This window comes from Leptonotus elevatus, chromosome 7, assembly GCF_054856555.1.
Source record: "Leptonotus elevatus isolate MCC_2025b chromosome 7, RoL_Lele_1.0, whole genome shotgun sequence".
NCBI lineage: Eukaryota > Metazoa > Chordata > Actinopteri > Syngnathiformes > Syngnathidae > Leptonotus > Leptonotus elevatus.
This window is the reverse complement of record NC_141245.1, coordinates 6,470,080-6,486,347: the sequence shown is the minus strand read 5'-3', so window position 1 is coordinate 6,486,347 and position 16,268 is coordinate 6,470,080. Positions and strand designations below refer to the sequence as shown.

The 16,268-nt window shown below is 39.8% G+C and overlaps 1 protein-coding gene across 3 annotated transcripts; it reads right to left on the bottom strand.

The window, feature by feature from the left end:
* Window positions 1-2,589: 2,589 nt before the first annotated feature.
* On the bottom strand, window positions 2,590-15,713 carry LOC147170672 (SPRY domain-containing SOCS box protein 4-like). 3 transcript variants are annotated; one of them, XM_086081435.1, is made up of 4 exons: window positions 15,289-15,713; window positions 13,294-13,358; window positions 7,337-8,187; window positions 2,590-3,746 (listed from the first exon to the last, which is right to left on the bottom strand). In XM_086081435.1, exons 3-4 carry the CDS (start codon window positions 8,043-8,045, stop codon window positions 3,619-3,621), a joined length of 837 nt encoding a protein of 278 aa, XP_085937561.1. In that variant the 5' UTR covers window positions 8,046-8,187; window positions 13,294-13,358; window positions 15,289-15,713; the 3' UTR covers window positions 2,590-3,618. The 3 variants fall into 3 exon arrangements, with proteins under 3 accessions (XP_085937561.1, XP_085937562.1, XP_085937563.1); XM_086081436.1 differs by lacking the exon at window positions 13,294-13,358; XM_086081437.1 differs by lacking the exons at window positions 13,294-13,358; window positions 15,289-15,713 and adding an exon at window positions 10,452-10,641.
* Between the last annotated feature and the right edge of the window lie 555 nt (window positions 15,714-16,268).

Genomic DNA, 16,268 nt, shown 5'->3' with positions numbered 1-16,268 from the left:
TTAGTGTTGCTTTAAGCAGCAAAATCCACCCGTTTTTATCCATCTCAGTGAGCTGCCATTTTGCCACTGGTTGTCGACTTAAAAGGACATCATAGTTGCTCAGTGCAAAGGTAACGACCAATCACGGCTCACCTATTTCAGAGTTTGGTCAGGTGACGTTTACAACATGAGCCATGATTGGTCGTTATCTGAGCCCTAAGCAACCGTGATGTCATTTTCAGTTCACACCCCCGAAATGGATAATATAAAATATTTATCAGAATATCACGTCTAGACTAGTGGGGCCGCATAGAACATATTATCGTCAAGAACATTTTTGGGTTGACTGTCTCTTTAAGAAAGTTTAAAACGAATAATGGGAAATGATGACAGTGTCACATTTGATATAGTAATTTAAACGGGTGGGTGATGGGTGGTTTTTGCTTCTTCTTATTTTCTCCTCAGCTGTAACTCACCAACACACGGAGAAGTTAATAATATTGTCTGACACTGTTAAAAGAACGCCCCCAAAATGGAGTCTGTGTAGACTGTAGCACTACTATATGTTCATGTAAAATACATGTTGTTTAAAAGTTTACCACATTAGTCTTGTGAGGTCAACCCTTTCACTACCTTGACTCATCTCCTGAAACCTTTCATTAAGCCCTAATGTTGACCTGACGTGTGTTTTAGAAGGGGAGGACAATGCAGTTAACATGGAAAGCTTGTATATTGTGTAAAATGTTGTTTTAATTTAATTTCTTTTTTTTCCTTTTGCTGGACTCTTTTGTCAGTTTTGCTTTGAATGGTCAGTCACTACAGCACTTTCTGTAAATTGGCCAATAAAACCTTGTTTTGGAATCTAGCCATCGTTTGCACATTGATGTGTTTCTATTCGTCATGAAATTCCTATGGAACTTTTTTTTTCTCCAAACACACGCACGCACGCACGTTTTTTCAGTGTGAAAGTTAGCGGGAATTATCCTGATCTGGCAGCTGCGCATATATATCAGCACGGATCTTAATCTGTAGTGTTGCAGATCAACTACAGGTATGAATGATTGAGTACCCCATTCTGAAAGGAGAATTCAATTGAAGCAGACCAAATGTGGCACGGTAACCAGATTCACCAAAATAGTGAAAAGACAGCACACTTAGCCAGCACACAACTACCACACGAAGCTGTTTAAAATCCAGTGAAGTTTAGCTTTTCGCCAGGAGAGGGCGCTATTACAGAAAAGGTGACCCCTGGCCTAAAATGTCATAACTTGTCATAAAACACGTAAGAAGGTGAATGGTAGAATCATCAGCCTATTAATTTTTAGATACAGGTACTTAAACTTAAATCATATGATTTGTTTAAGAAAATGTTACATCTGATGAGGAAAGGACTAGTAAAATGGTTGACTCCTTTAAACATTATCTTGGATTGTACATAGGCTATATGTCTTCCACATCCAATAGCAGCTGAAGAAAATATGTTATGCTTGCGTGAATATTGAAGGTCAAAGTCATCATGACAGAGTATCCATATGTTTGGGTAGACGTACGTCTAAATAAATACAGTATTTATTAAATGCACTCTTCTTCTCCCCTCATACGCCGTCACACTGTCCAACAGAAGAATGTTGCAATAAATAAAGATTACCAGAAGATGGCAGCAGTTTCCTTCTGCAAAATCTGCCTACGTCAGCCTAGTTGCCAAATATAACGAACTTGGGTGTTGCTATGGGTGTGGCGATGTTTTCCAACACAATCACCTTTGGGTGTCAATGGTAGCTTACTGTAACTTTTCCAAACTCATAAAAAGTGATAAAAGTTCTGCATGTGATTATCAGTACATTTCTTCTAATGAACATTTATAATACAAAAGTTTGTAACTTTTTCAGTCAGGGATTATCCAGTTAAATAGACCACTACTCGTTGACCACAAGTACTGTCCAAAGGCGAACCTGGTATCTCAGGAATTCCAAAACAGACCAACATGATAAAATCACACCAAATGTTTATTAGGTTATTTTTGCATCAGAAAATGGTTTCTTGTCCACACTCTTATACACAGGAAATGGTCAGGTCAACAATATGCAAAGTTGAAAATTGCACTCACCCAGTGACCGAGGTACTGCGTGTATCATTGGCATTGCAACGTGTCCCGTTAGACTTGATGAAACACTTCCATACCGTGTTGTTCCTTGTCGAAAACTTCGGGGCTCCCAAGCAGGCGATCGAGGGGCCCCATTAACCCGTTGAGGTCCTATGACTTCCTGAAGACAATTCAACGTAATTCAACAAAATCGTATTTTGCTATAAACAGAAATGCAAAAGCATGCTTTATTTCTCCATCTAACAAGCAAACCATTAATGTATTTTTTTTTTTTTTTTTTTACATCAACCCAAGAATAAAAAATAAATAAGTAAAGCCTGATGTGCCTTATGTACTAATAGAACGCTGGACAGGACCAGTGCCCAACATATGTTTAGAAAACGGATGAATGGAATCATTGTGCCCAGCATGAGTGCAGACACTCAAAGATGGGGGTGGGGGTGCGAGAATCATGTTTGTGTGAAAGTGCGTCATGACATTGAGAGCGCAGACATTGGAAGGAAGCGTGAGTTTAACAAAGTTTATTCTTATTCACATTTAAAGAGACGCTTGTGCCTTAAAAGTTTTCTGATCACTGCAAGTTCCTGCCCTGTAGACAAATATCAAAATATGCATTGTAAAAAACATAATTCAATTATAATTTTAAAAACTAAATTGGGGCTAAACACCACAAATGTAATCGCATGCAATGGAAGAAAAGCAGCATTTAAAAATCTGAAGGTAAAAAAACCGTCAGGTTCTTTTTTGTGTTTCTAAAAGTAAAGCCTTAAAAGATGTCAAAGACTTTCAAATCATCAGTCACTGAGGAGCAAAAGTGTGTCATAGAGTCCTTTGAGGTCATTAAGTATGACAGAAGTTTGTTTCTAACAAGAAAGAAAACTAGAGAACAATTTGGGACGTAGGGAAGACTGCAATTTGAATTTCCCAAACAAGGCAATATTTGTCTGCCTGCAGGCAATTACAGCTGTGATCCATTAATTGCGTGCCTGTAATCCAAGTGAACTAGTGTGGACATGACTGAAAATGGAACCAAAAGCCCTCCATGAATGGGAGTTTTGAGTGTGGGTGGACCATCTTCTCACTCATGATTGCGCAATTTTATTTCCTGTAGCTTGATGTTATTCATGTGCAACCCATGTTACTAGAAAGAATATCAATAACACATTTCCCAGCATGCAAGGCTCCAGAGGCTGTGCAGAACGTTCAGTGCCAGTCCACGGTTTTGCCACATGTTCTCATACTATTGCATGAGAAAATGTATACAAGCTGGTGCTGGAAGTCAAAATAAACTGTATTGCAAAACTACAGAAATTAAGACCTTGAGTTATGCTCATTTGATGTTTCTTATAAACGATCACATTCAAAAACATCTCTAATCATGTCCAGGAAAAGACGTCATCATATTCATGTTTAACCTCTCGTCACAGTCAACGTCCTTGTTAACATATTCAGCAGATATCTGGTGTTCCAATGTCAGTTTGGAGGGTTGCAGTGACAGTGACAGGTGTAGCTCCCACATTTGTGCGTGTGTGTTGTCATTGGTACTGGATGTAGTTCTTGAGAGTCGGAGGCAGCGGGAGTGTGTCGATGTGATGGATACGCTCCCTACCCAAAGCCAGGCGAGCTACTCTTCGGCATAGATGCATGAGGGGGAGGGGTTCCGCTGTGAAAGGAGAAAAACGGTTAGGACCCAGTTGTTACATTTAAACATTAACAACAACCAGCATGCACCGTGTCATCATCTCATTATAATAATCATTATACTAGACCTTTTTAAAATGATAATCAAAAAATGATAATGATAAAAAAATTATTAACAAACACCAAAAGACAAAGTAGGGCTGGGCAATAATCTCGATATTTACAGTAATTCAGGACGATTACGATTTTAATCTAATAAACCCAACAAACATTTAAAGGTTTAATTTGTTCAAAAATAATTCCTGTGCAAAGTGTTTAGACAACAATAATGTATACTGATTCTAAATTAATTTTAACATGAACTTAACATTCATCGTTTTTTCTTAAATGCCACAATTAAGTAGTCTTGTAAAGCAGTCATCCAGCATTCTGCCACAAAATTACAACTTAGAAAAACATTTGATTGTAACAGAGCATAAGAACAGCTTGTAATGATCCAAAAGACAAAATCCGATTTCACGATTAAGCACATTTTCAACGATTAGATTTTTTAAATGACAATGTATCGAATTAATTCAATATATTGCCCAGCCCTAGGACGAAGTAAAAATGTAAATGAATGGCTGTACATTTTGACATTAGAAGGCCAACTGGCATGCGCTTTCTGTGTGTCACAGAAGAACATTCAGTGAAGAAAATACAGTTCAACTAAACTACGAACTTCAAAAGGGTGCAACGATACTAGATGCTAGAGTCCAGTGGTGGGCAAACACGGTCCTCGAGGGCCGGAGTCCTGCAGGTTTTGGATGTTTCCCTGCTCCAACGCAGCGGAATCCAATCAACAGGATCGTTATCAGGCTTATGCAGAGCTTACTGGTGAGCTGATCATATATCAGCTATGTTGGAGAAGGGAAACATCCTAAACTTGCAGGAATCCGGCCCTCGAGGACTGATTGTGTCCACCCCTGTGCTAGACGCACACAGCTGGTCCACATGCCATACTGCATATTTGATTTACACAATATGACTGCCTAAACAGAGTCCTTATAAATCTAGGACCCTGACATGACAGACTTTTGGCTCACTTGGACCTCTGTGGAAATAGGGAGAGTCCAAGCCTCCAAAGACAGACAACTTAATGCTCATTAGCTGGTCAAATATCTCCATTCAAACGCAAACGTTTCCGGCCTCAAATGTAATGTGTTTTCACGTACGTTCACTCCCCACACACATACAATATGTCACACTGAGACATGAGTAGCATCTAAACATGCCTCTGTGACAATATGCTATGACAGGCTTTGTCTCGCATCCAAAAATTCGGATTCGATGTTCGTTTAACGGCCAGCTTGCATCTTATTTCGAGTCACCATCGATTTGTGCCCTCGATTTTAGAGAGATGAATAACAGAATAATCTCAACTACTTTCTTTCAAAACCATATCAAACAGCTACACCGAGGTTACCAAAATATCACATCACATTCATGCAAAGTCCAAACCCACGTCTACAATGACAACCCGGCATATAAACAAACAAGAAAAACTAGAAAAACAAGCCTGGTGTATAAAAAAAAAACACACGCACACACACACAGGAAAAGAAAAAAGCCAGTTAAAAGAAGAGTAGAGTGCACAAGTTGAAAGTCAAATGGGGTTCGCTCACAAAGCAGGTGGCAGTAACGGAGTTTGTGGAATGTTCCCCTTCTCCGGTCTGTTTCCTTCAGTTTAGTTAGTCGACTCAGCATGTTGTCATTAGCTGAAATGCCACCAGGCTTGTTGTCATGGAGATTGTTAATACAGTATAACAATACAACAGTAACAAATTGGGCTGCGGGGACTGTGGAGAGCAGTCAGTAGTGTTTCCTGCTTTGACATGGAGGATAGCCTGCAGACAGGTCCTCATGATTTCTAGTAGTTCTGTTTATTATATATTACATTACATCACTGTGTGCTAGCTTAACTGCATTTTTTTTGCTGCGCTGGGAAAACTTTTCTGAAGGCGATTTTATATGACTGTCTCCCTAAAGTAAACTGAATAAGCAAGCCCATAAACATGCAGGTGTCTGATAAGCCAGACAAAATTGGTAAGTTTTCTTCTCTCTTTTTTTACTTAGCATAATGCAAAAACAGGAAATGGACACTACAGTTTAGTTTTTGTTGTTGTACTGCAGCAAGACCTATGTGTGGGTTACTGTTGACCTTAACATACGCCAACAACAGCATACGTCTCTTTTTAGGACAAGCATAGCAAATAAAACAGGCTTTCTTGTTCTGCACCCATCATAAAGAACTCTCACACTCTGCCACATGCCCAAGTTTACTCTACAGACTCTAGAATTTAGAAATGCCATGAACAAAAACTTTAGCTAACCCCCTAACCGTCCCTGCTAAAATAACCCAGTTTGTAACACTATTTTTGCATTAGGTATTATTTGCTTGATCTGAGGAGTCTGAACAACATAACTGTTTTGTGACTTACAGTATTTGTGTAAATCTATAATATAATAATTGTTATATTACTTTATACATTACTATATACAGTGGATATAAAGTTTGCCCTCTTCAAATGCCGGATATTTGTGATTTAAACCGATTTTTTTTTTTTTAACTCAACTTAACGACCCACATTTGTAGGTTATTTGGAGCCGGACACCGTGCGGCGCACTTAAAATCGGCACATTCCCAAATTCACCAACGTTTAAAAATAAATGTCTTCGCAATCGGGTTTTGGGAACGGACTGCAAAGTCAGACGCGGCGTCCTGTACAGGTCTGTAGCCACCCGGAGATAGTGGCAAGTGTTTACTTGTTTAAAACTGTTGATAGCAATAGTGCTAACATTAGCTGAAGTATTTAGCATGGCCACCAGAATGCAAGTGGAAAAGTGGAAGCGTTCGAGGGGCATCAAAGAGAAAGAAGAAAAAAGAGAAGGCGCTGCAGGAGAAAGAGTGGCTCACCTGTAGTGCAGTACTCGGCAGCGCTCTCTTTTTCGACAGTTTACCAAGCGACGCCCCTGTCCTTCTCTGGTATGCACAATGAAGCTGCCGGTACTCACCACCGCGTTTGGTGTTTAATTCAAACAGACGCTTCCTTGCAGCGTTTTTTTTTGTGTGTGTGCTTGCGTCACCACAACATCCTCTTTCGGACAAATTCTTTTGGCTTGTATTTTATTTCGTCCGAATGCCGAAAACGCACATTTTTGCCATTTTCGGCCGAAAACTTTTGGTGGCCGAATATTATCACTACTTATAACTACAATCTGGCTGTATTCAGAATTAACCAAACAAACTCAAACGTCATCAAACACTTGGCTGGATTCTTTTTACTCCTAGTTTATATTTATAAGGAACTGAGTGGGAGATTGGCAGGTGGCTTGGTGAAATCTCTGCAGGGCCAGCTGATAGATAACTTTGGTGGTCAAAAAGGGCCATGGTATTATAACGACGAAGAAGCAGGGGGAAAAAATGAAAGTGTGATGACAATCACTATAGTATTGTTAAGCTTTTGCAAGGTAAATGACAATGCACAAGTAACCCCATGGCAGCTGGCTTAAAAGCATATACACATTAGCTGGTCTGAGCTCGGTGTTTGTGTCAGAAAGAGATGAACTTACGATCTAGTCCGTTGACGTAGCGAATAGTCACTTCACAGTGTCCCCACACGGCACTGACGATGGGATACAGTCTCTTGCCTTTTAACCCTCGAAACGCTACTCCCAGATACTGTCCGTCTACCATGTAGCTCAGGGAGCCCTCATCCATATCAAGTATGACTGCCAGGGAGTCTGGAAGCACAAAAGACTCATCTGGCTCAAGGAAGCAGGGGTATGTGGGCGTTGTCGATGAAACGGGCTGATTCGTTCCATCGTGGTACAGTCTGTTTCGACCCAGGTCCCAGCCCCAGGACTCCGAATCTGATCCCACTAAAGCAGTGTACCCCACTGAGTGTAAAGGTGCTTCAACTGTGGCCACTCCTACAACAGCGTGGGTGCCTCTCTGTCTTGCTGGCCAGTGAATGCTCCAAACATGGAGGCCCCTGGTGTAGCCCACTTTGCCTCGGATACAGTCTGTGCTCTGTGCTACTGGGTGTCGGTGGAACGTCAGCTTCTCATCTTCTTTGACAAAGACATTGAGGGACCGATCATCAGGATTCCAGGCGTGGCGTAGCTGAGTCTCGGGACTGGCTGGGGGCATGTCCAGCAGTAAATCCAGTCTGGGTGGCCGGCAGAAATCTGGACCTTGCAGTTCTCGTCGCACTGGCCTGTATGAAGGCTCCCCACCTACATCCACTGACTTAATGCTCACCGCAATCCTCTGGCCCATAATGAGGTGTTTTTAAGGGAAAGGGAAGAGAGGGGAGGGGAATGAATGCACTAAGGATCCTAATAAATAAGTGGTAAATCCTGACGTTAACTCATTGGCACAGATGTAGTTGAACACTCTTCTACCTGGGAGAATGTGACTCCTGAAACACAGACATAGCACACACTGATCATTTTCAATCAATAAAGAACAAACAAATGGATGATAACTTTCTACATTAAGCCTTTGATATCTAATTTACCCACTCACAATTAAAATGACAAATGTGCATCACCAAATTCTACATTACCTTCACAGGCATCGGCCAATATTACAGTATCACCGTGTCTCTGTATTAAAATTACAGCTCTAAAGTGACCTTTAAATTAAATACACGCACACGCGTATCTTATATATACACGCACACGCATATATATTATATATACATGCACATACACATGGGTAAATAAAAACAGCATTACCCCCTTAATCTATTTTTAAACAAAATATAGAATATTTAGCACAGAATAAAGATGTTATTTAAAGTAAACATTTTTCTGTTTAAATTTCTAAGAAATTCAAAGAAAGTCAATAGACCAACTACTCATGTTGTCCTTGCGCCTAACTAGTACCCACTGTCACCTTTATTTTTAGGACAATGTACATTAAGCATAAAAGCAACTCCGCAGCATCTCGTCTTGCTCCCTCCTTCCACCACGTGGGAAGATGGGAAAAATAGTTAATTAATGGCAATTAACTTCAAATGCATGGCTTGTTTACTCAACATTGCAAGCAGCCAATCATATTGTGCACTGCTTGGATGTCCCCTCAAAAAAAGAAAAGAAAAGAATACCTCATTACCTGTGATAGTAAATAGAGGTGGGTACGCCACTGGCCCGTCACTGAAAGACCCATGTTTTGTTTTGTTTTGACAAATGAGGAGAAACTTGAAGAAAAATAAATTGCGGACTAATAAACGAAGGACGTGGGTTTTCGTTTGTCTGTGTAATTGTCACTCTTTGGGTCAAATATGGCAACCAGTTCAGGGTGTACCATACCTACTGCCCGAGGACAGCTTGAATAAGCTCCAGCACGGCCACGACCCTTGTGAGGAATAAGCGGTTTGGAAAATGGATTGCAGTGCAGTGCAGTGCGTCTCTGGTGTGTTTGTTCGTGTGTGTTGCTTAAGAGGACTGCAATGAGTGAGTGAGTGAGTGTGTGTGCGTGTGTGAGAGAGTGACTACCGTGTTCAATAAAGGATCTCTGCTGACACTTGTTGGCTAAGGAGGCTTTTATTTTTCTTTGCAATGAATGAACTTTATTTAAACAAACAGTATGTAGAAAATTTGAATGCACTACAGTATACTCATTGCATAAACAACACAAAGGATATAGAATAGAAGCGGAGCAAAATAGATTGGTTAAGGAGGTTGAACAAGCCGAATTAGTAAAGATGATGTCACTTCACTTCGTTAATATGCAATATTTGATTTGTTTGAGTCTACTTATTTTATTTATGTGAATTTATTTGCATATAAACATTTATGGTTATGGGTTAAATTATTTACTTCAAGAATATTTTGTAAACAATTAGTTCAGGTTTGGGTCACAACCACTTTCTGTTTGGGCCCATATGTATGAGAGAATGAGAGAGAGAGAGACAGAGTCTAATCCTGGGTTACAAGGCGCACACAGTATATTTTGTGAATTAAATGTTTGAGTCAAGGAGATGATTGTAAATATGTGTATGATCGTGTATGATGTCACGCCAGTTTATGCTATTTCAGTTATGGCTAGCATGTCAACTAATTTAATGATGAACTTCATGTGACAATATTGACGGAATGCTCACCTTTATCGGTCAGTTCTAAACTAGCCGTGACAACGGAAGTGTGGGTATAATAAAACGGCGGACCAATGGACCAACGATTAGAGGTTGGTTCGGCTTGTAAAAAATGGCGGACTGACAACGACGAAAGGGAGAGATATAATATATCTAAAATGCCCGCCTCTATAAATAAAAATCCACTTATCACCAAAGTTAACAAAAGGATATTCAATTCTGTTCAACATCAATACAGCTCAAAATAGAGATGTTTGTAGCAAACCTGTCTAGCCTGTTTTGTCTAGAATGAGAAATGTAAATCTCAAATTTAATGCTGCTTAAGTATGAAATTGTGTACCATTTTTTGGAAAAACACAGTTAAATGCATTCTCAACTTGGGGAGACCAAGTGTGGATTTTTAATAAAGCAATAAAGGATTTTGCATGTTAAAACTCCTTCCACAATTTCAGTTTTGGAAATAAATTAGGTGATGTCTCTGACGCTCCATCACCCAGGAAAAGCAAGAAAATGTTGCAAGAAAGCATACATAAAAATAAATAAATAAATCATTTAAAAACACAGCGGTTGAAACGACACCTTACCATGAAAACATTTCGCTGAGCAGTCAGGAGTCTCTCACACAGAAATGTGAACACACAATCACAACTGCCAAGTGAAAGAGTGGGAATACAGTCCTGAGTCCAAAAGGAGGTCAGTAAACAGTCAACAGCAAGACGATTGTGGGATAGGACAGAGACAGCAAAGATATTTTGCGTGCGTGCGTATCCGTGTGTGTGTGTGTGTGTGTGTGTGTGCCATAAGTCAGTAAGTTCCAGCTTGTGACGCAAGGATGGAGAAAAACAACCCGGCTTTCCGGTTAAGACAAGAAAACAGCTGCTGGAAGGAGCCAGGCGGGGAAAGAGATGTGGGTTTACAGATTAGCACACTTATATACAAGCAGCGACTCCATTCCTGCTTCGAAATTGCTGGCGCATCAGAGGCATAACAGAGACAGGATTTATTCTCCTGTCCCTTCCAGACAGAACTGACAGAATTGTGACGTTATTTCCAATATCGGTTTACACAGATGAGGTGGCTCAAGCACACAGAGATAAATTTGATGTGCGGCGATGTCAGCATAATAGCGATAATTGCTTTCAACAAAGGGATATGGACAGTGAGCCTTAGGAATTAAACTTCACACATTGGTTACAGCTCTTGACAGAGGACCGCAAATTTGTCAGGAACTATAGCTGACTGAGTGCCTGTGTGAAAGAGACTAATGACTGCATCACCAATTGCAATGAATGCATATCAGGGCTCTAAACTGATTGAGACCAATTTGAGTGCCCAGGCACTTTAATTTCTCAATGATATGCCGACCAAAAACAAACAAAAAAAAAAACTTTCAAAGGGTGGGAGAGGAAGCGGTATGAGTGACGCTCAATACCTCTGAAACAAATGTTTCCTATTTGCTTAAAGGTCCCATAGTATGAAAATGCACTTTAGTGGCGTTTTCTATTAATAATATGCATCCCCTGCCTGTCTACAATCCAACCAGGTATGAAAAAAGTCCGTCCGTGACTTCTTTGGCTTTCGCCTCCTTTCTAAAATGTGTGCTTCAAACGGGCAGATTAAACTTCCGTGATTTAGTGACGTCATAGACACGGAAGTGCACTCGACCCAGCCCCCTCGGGTTAGTGGCACCACCTCTGGTAAAGGTTTGTCACGCCCACTGAAATTCAAGAAGCTGGCTGCTCCTTTCTTTTTCTCCCCTTGCTCGCAAATGCTCCGTGGAGAGGGGTAACAATGATCAGGAAAAAGTGGTTGCTTCCTTCGTCCCAAGTCTTTGAGAAGACAGTGGATTAATTTTATTTTTGAAGGACGTGTACCGACATCATTTCTCAAATAACTGTTTTGTTAGTGAAAGCCTGTTCAGAGCCGGATTAGCAACACGTTTAAACATAATGGAACGGTCCCAACAGTTTGACACGACTGCAAACGAGACAGATGTAAGTTTAACATTTTTGATTTAGCCTTCTTTCCTATCTTTTCTAATAAGAGATGTGCACCTCCTACCATGTTACTAGTGTATTTTTAGTGCCTAAAGTGGGAGCTACATTTGTCGTGTGGAGGTTGTTTGGTTACAAAAGGTCAGATATGATAAAGCAGACAATGGTTGTATAATATGAAGCGGTTGCGTATTGTTTTGTCAAGATACAATCCGCGGTCGTTAATTTGCCGTGACTGGCAACTCGTCACCTAGTTGACATGACTTTGTGATGCTAACCGGCCACCAAGTGGTCTCGACGAGACGGCTTGCACGTTGCAACCTAAATGTGCACATTTGTGGGTTTCATAACCGCTTGTAAATGTCTACAAGCTTTCACAGCAAATCGAAGACATTCACGGCGAAATAACGTTCACGGGAAATTTGCCGGTTGCGGCAAAATAACTATTGCCTAAACAATCACAAACTAACACTGCAACATAGTCTCTGTAGTAACTTCATTCTACTTGTTCTTATGGTAAAACGTTATGCCACTTTTCCACATATTAAAATAGTTCTCAAATGTGTAAAATACATGTCTGTATTTTTATTTTCTTCAGCTCCCATGGCCAGTTGTTTCCATTCACAACATTAGCGCATGGCTACCATGACCGAAATCACCGCCCCTTCGAGAGAGAAGGGTATGGGCCTAGCCGTGGCCTGGTGCAGCTATTTACATAAAAGTGACACACCACTAAAACAGGCTGTTTTGAACAGAGCATTTTTGGGCTAATTTAGGGACAGCAAAAATATTCAATCCAAAGTCAGACTTTGCCGAATGCATGTCACAGACATGTCTTTTACACATTTGAGAATAATTTTAGTATGTTGAAAAGTTGAATAATATGAGACCTTTAAATGAGCATTTGTCCGTTGTAGTTTGCATTTATCTAAGATTAGGGATGTCCGGATCTGATCGTGTGATTCAAAATAGAGTCCGATCACAAGACTTTCAGATGATCCGGTATCAAGTTAAAAATCTGTTCTGTTCATTTTTTTAACATTTAAAAGATCACAAAGCGACAAAAGAAACCATTCCACCAAGTTAGTTCCATTTGCCTCCACAGGAAAAAAAATGTATAAATGAAATTAACATGAAAATGTATTTTTATAATGTGTTCTACACATTTACATGTATTTTGCACAATGGTAACTATTAGCCTGAATGTTAGGGCTAATGTTCCTCCTGCATTTGCTAATTTTAAGATAAAATTGAATAAAATAAATAATAAAACTCTACATATAGTTATCAATCACAATGCCCTGCTTTTCAGACTGCAAGGCATGATGACCAATTTGGATTAGTTTTTTTTAAAGGGGAAGTCAACCAACCACCCACCAGTCCCAACCCCACCCCACTAGTGATGACATTAATTGTGTTAACAGATGAATACCTTGATGTTTGCCTGGAGAATTCTCAGGCACAGTTCTGAATTCATTGTCAGGATTGAGAGTCACTCTGGAATAGGAGCAAAGAAAGCTTTTATTATAAAGACACATTCCACAGATTGTGTAATTTACACTGTTAATTTCAAGAAAAATGTATAACTTAAAATTACTGTATGATAAATTTAACACCTTGTTTTTTAAGATATGGAGGAGTTGAGAGCAGTCAAGTGATGTAGCTTAGGGATCAGATGTTAAAGGTGCATTGTATTCTTTAAAATGTTGATTTTTCTACATCATGCATGCTCCAGCAATGCCCAGAAGAGTACAAAGAGCCCTGACTTTGCAACTGTGACTATCATCTTGCATCTTCTCTTCAGTTCAGAGCATTTCAGGGCAAGCACTAACACAGTATCTTGGGAGGGGGAATTAGCGCCATGCACGAGCTTGACACAGAGGCTGCAGTTCCACTTTAGGCCAAAGGAGACAGTCGCGAGTTAAAAAAAAAGTGACAACATCTGCAGAGCACCTTATCAGTTTTTTTTAAGCTAATGTATATATGTTGTCAGCTCTTTATGCCTGTGAGGGTTATCTAAATGTTTTGCTTCACTGTTAGGTTACATACCAAAAAACACTACTATGGATGCTAACCCTAAGCATGTCAATGGTGCTTTGCATGTTTTTTTCAGCATGAAGCTAAGCATACCTTTACATAAGGCCACACTGCTGATTTAAATACACAATGTGTAATTCTCAGTTTTATGGTTGATGCGACAGTAGACTTCAACTAGAAGCGGCATTAAACAGCTTAACGTGTCTTTTTTGTGAATTTCTAAATATTTCCCAAACTACTGCTCATTTCAAAGTTAGTTCAGTGAGTTCTGTGCAATTAATCAAAATGCAATTACTATTTTGATTACTACACTCTTGATTAAATGACATAATCCTTAAAAAAAAAGGGGGGGGGGGGGCTGAAACAAGTCCTCGCCATTTTTTCTGCCTCGGATACCCACTTAGGAACAGTTAACAGCACCAATGTGGTGAGAAAGCCAACTTCAAAAGATCAATGCCTTGAAATGCTTTTGTTTTGAAGTTGTTCCCGGCAGCAAAATGTGATTTTAAAAGTATTCATTGTACATTAAAAGTAATGAGGTCAGACAACTTTTTTACGGCTGAAGATGGTTAAACGAATCAAGTAACCCTTTAACTGGAGAAATTGTACCACAGCAGCAACCTGGTGCCCGTGGTCATGAGGTCGCCACCAAAAACTACATGAGCATGGCCCACGGACGGCTCTGTTCTAAAAATAGTTGATCAGAGATGGAACAATGTGATTTTCCTGTGTAGAAGCGACAATTTGAAAACGTGTTTTTTATCGATTTGATAGTGCTTAAGTGTTGTACCTTATTAAACCATTGCTGACCATGTGAAATGAATGACATGATCAGCGTCTTCACATAGATCAATATCAAAAAATTGATGAAAACGGTTATTCGAGCAAATCAAATATCGTATCTCTGAAGTACAGTATGTGTCAAACTGGCCCTTTGCATTCAGAACCAAAAAGCAGCTCTCATTTTCAAAACGCCGGGTGACCACAAAGAAGCCACTTCTATTTCCCCCACCAAGAATATTACTCACGAGTCACGACCAACTTCCTGTTCGCTTACACAACAAAACATGCTCAACTGGTATGAGAATACGTCGACAGCCTGTTTTTTTTTTTTCTTCAGTAGCCTATATGTAAGCCGAACGAATACATCCGTATTTAAATATCGGGAAACGTTTTCGCTTTTGTTGCTATGGTTTTGTATATTTTTCAAAGACAAGAAAGCACTAAAAATGACAAGATGTGCATTCGAGTTTGGTCATGGCTCTGCGTCCCCAACGAGAACGGCGCTCGTAACCCCAAACAACCAGTACGTTTTGAGAAAATATCCCTAAAAAATAGATCATGTTTGACACTAGATGTGTCGTCGTGTAAACTGACTTTTTAAACTTACCATAAGCTGACGCTGGGAGAAGTCGCAACAAACCAAGTTTCCCTTTCGGAAAAAACAAAAATCCCAACACACCTAATAACTACAAAGTCCTGAAAACAAACGTAAAACGTGTTTGCTAATACGCCTGCTAACCAGATAGACGAGGCAAGGTAATGAAGCAGCTTTCTTTGTTCTTCGTGGTCACCGTTCTCGTCCGTGGACGTGCATGTACTGAATTATCACTGTCCAAGCGTCCATGCGTGCCTCGCTGCCGCTGATTGGCTGCAGGTTAAGGATCACGAAAAGGTGACTGGTGAGTAATCACGCGTTGTCCTCTCGCGATGTTTGCAACGATAGAAGTTCATTTAGGACGATAGAAGTTCATTTAGGACGATAGAAGTTCATTTGGGATTTTCCATAGATCCATTTGTTTTACATACAAATATACATACAAATACAGAGCCTCTTTATTTAATTAAACAAAAAATATCACAAAAAGTAGATAAAAGTTAATTTTAGTTTTTAGCCTTGTCAGAAATATATGTCACACTAGCTGGATTCTGAAGTATTCGGTTTAGGTGAACGGTATGGGATTTTTAATAGGTTTTAAGTGAACTAATGAATACACACTCACACGCACGCACACATGCAAACGTACACACGCACATGCACATACTCACCCACATACAAAATAAAAATTAATAAAAAAATAAATAATAAAAAGAGAGCAATGATGATATGTCAAATCGGTAAAATTACCGAATGAACAATACTGAGCTCTCCAGAAAAAAAGAAGAAAAAAAGAAAGAAATATATGTCACTTCCGAGTCAAGCCCTTCAGCATTTTATTTGATATTCTAAAATATATTTGTCAATTATGTTCTCATTCTCCGAGTTGCAGGTTGCCGTGTGACTCGGAACGCAAGTCAAATGTTTAAAATTACAAAAAAGAAAAGAAAGAGCAGACTGGACAACTACCACCACCTGCTGTTAAAACGCCG

Excerpts from the sequence above, each read along its gene's own strand:
- LOC147170672 (XM_086081435.1), bottom strand. The coding sequence starts at position 8,045 with ATGGGCCAGAGGATTGCGGTGAGCATTAAGTCAGTGGATGTAGGTGGG. Across the intron at positions 3,747-7,336 it reads CTACGTCAACGGACTAGATC|CGGAACCCCTCCCCCTCATG; the intron begins GTAAGTTCATCT and ends CTCCTTTCACAG.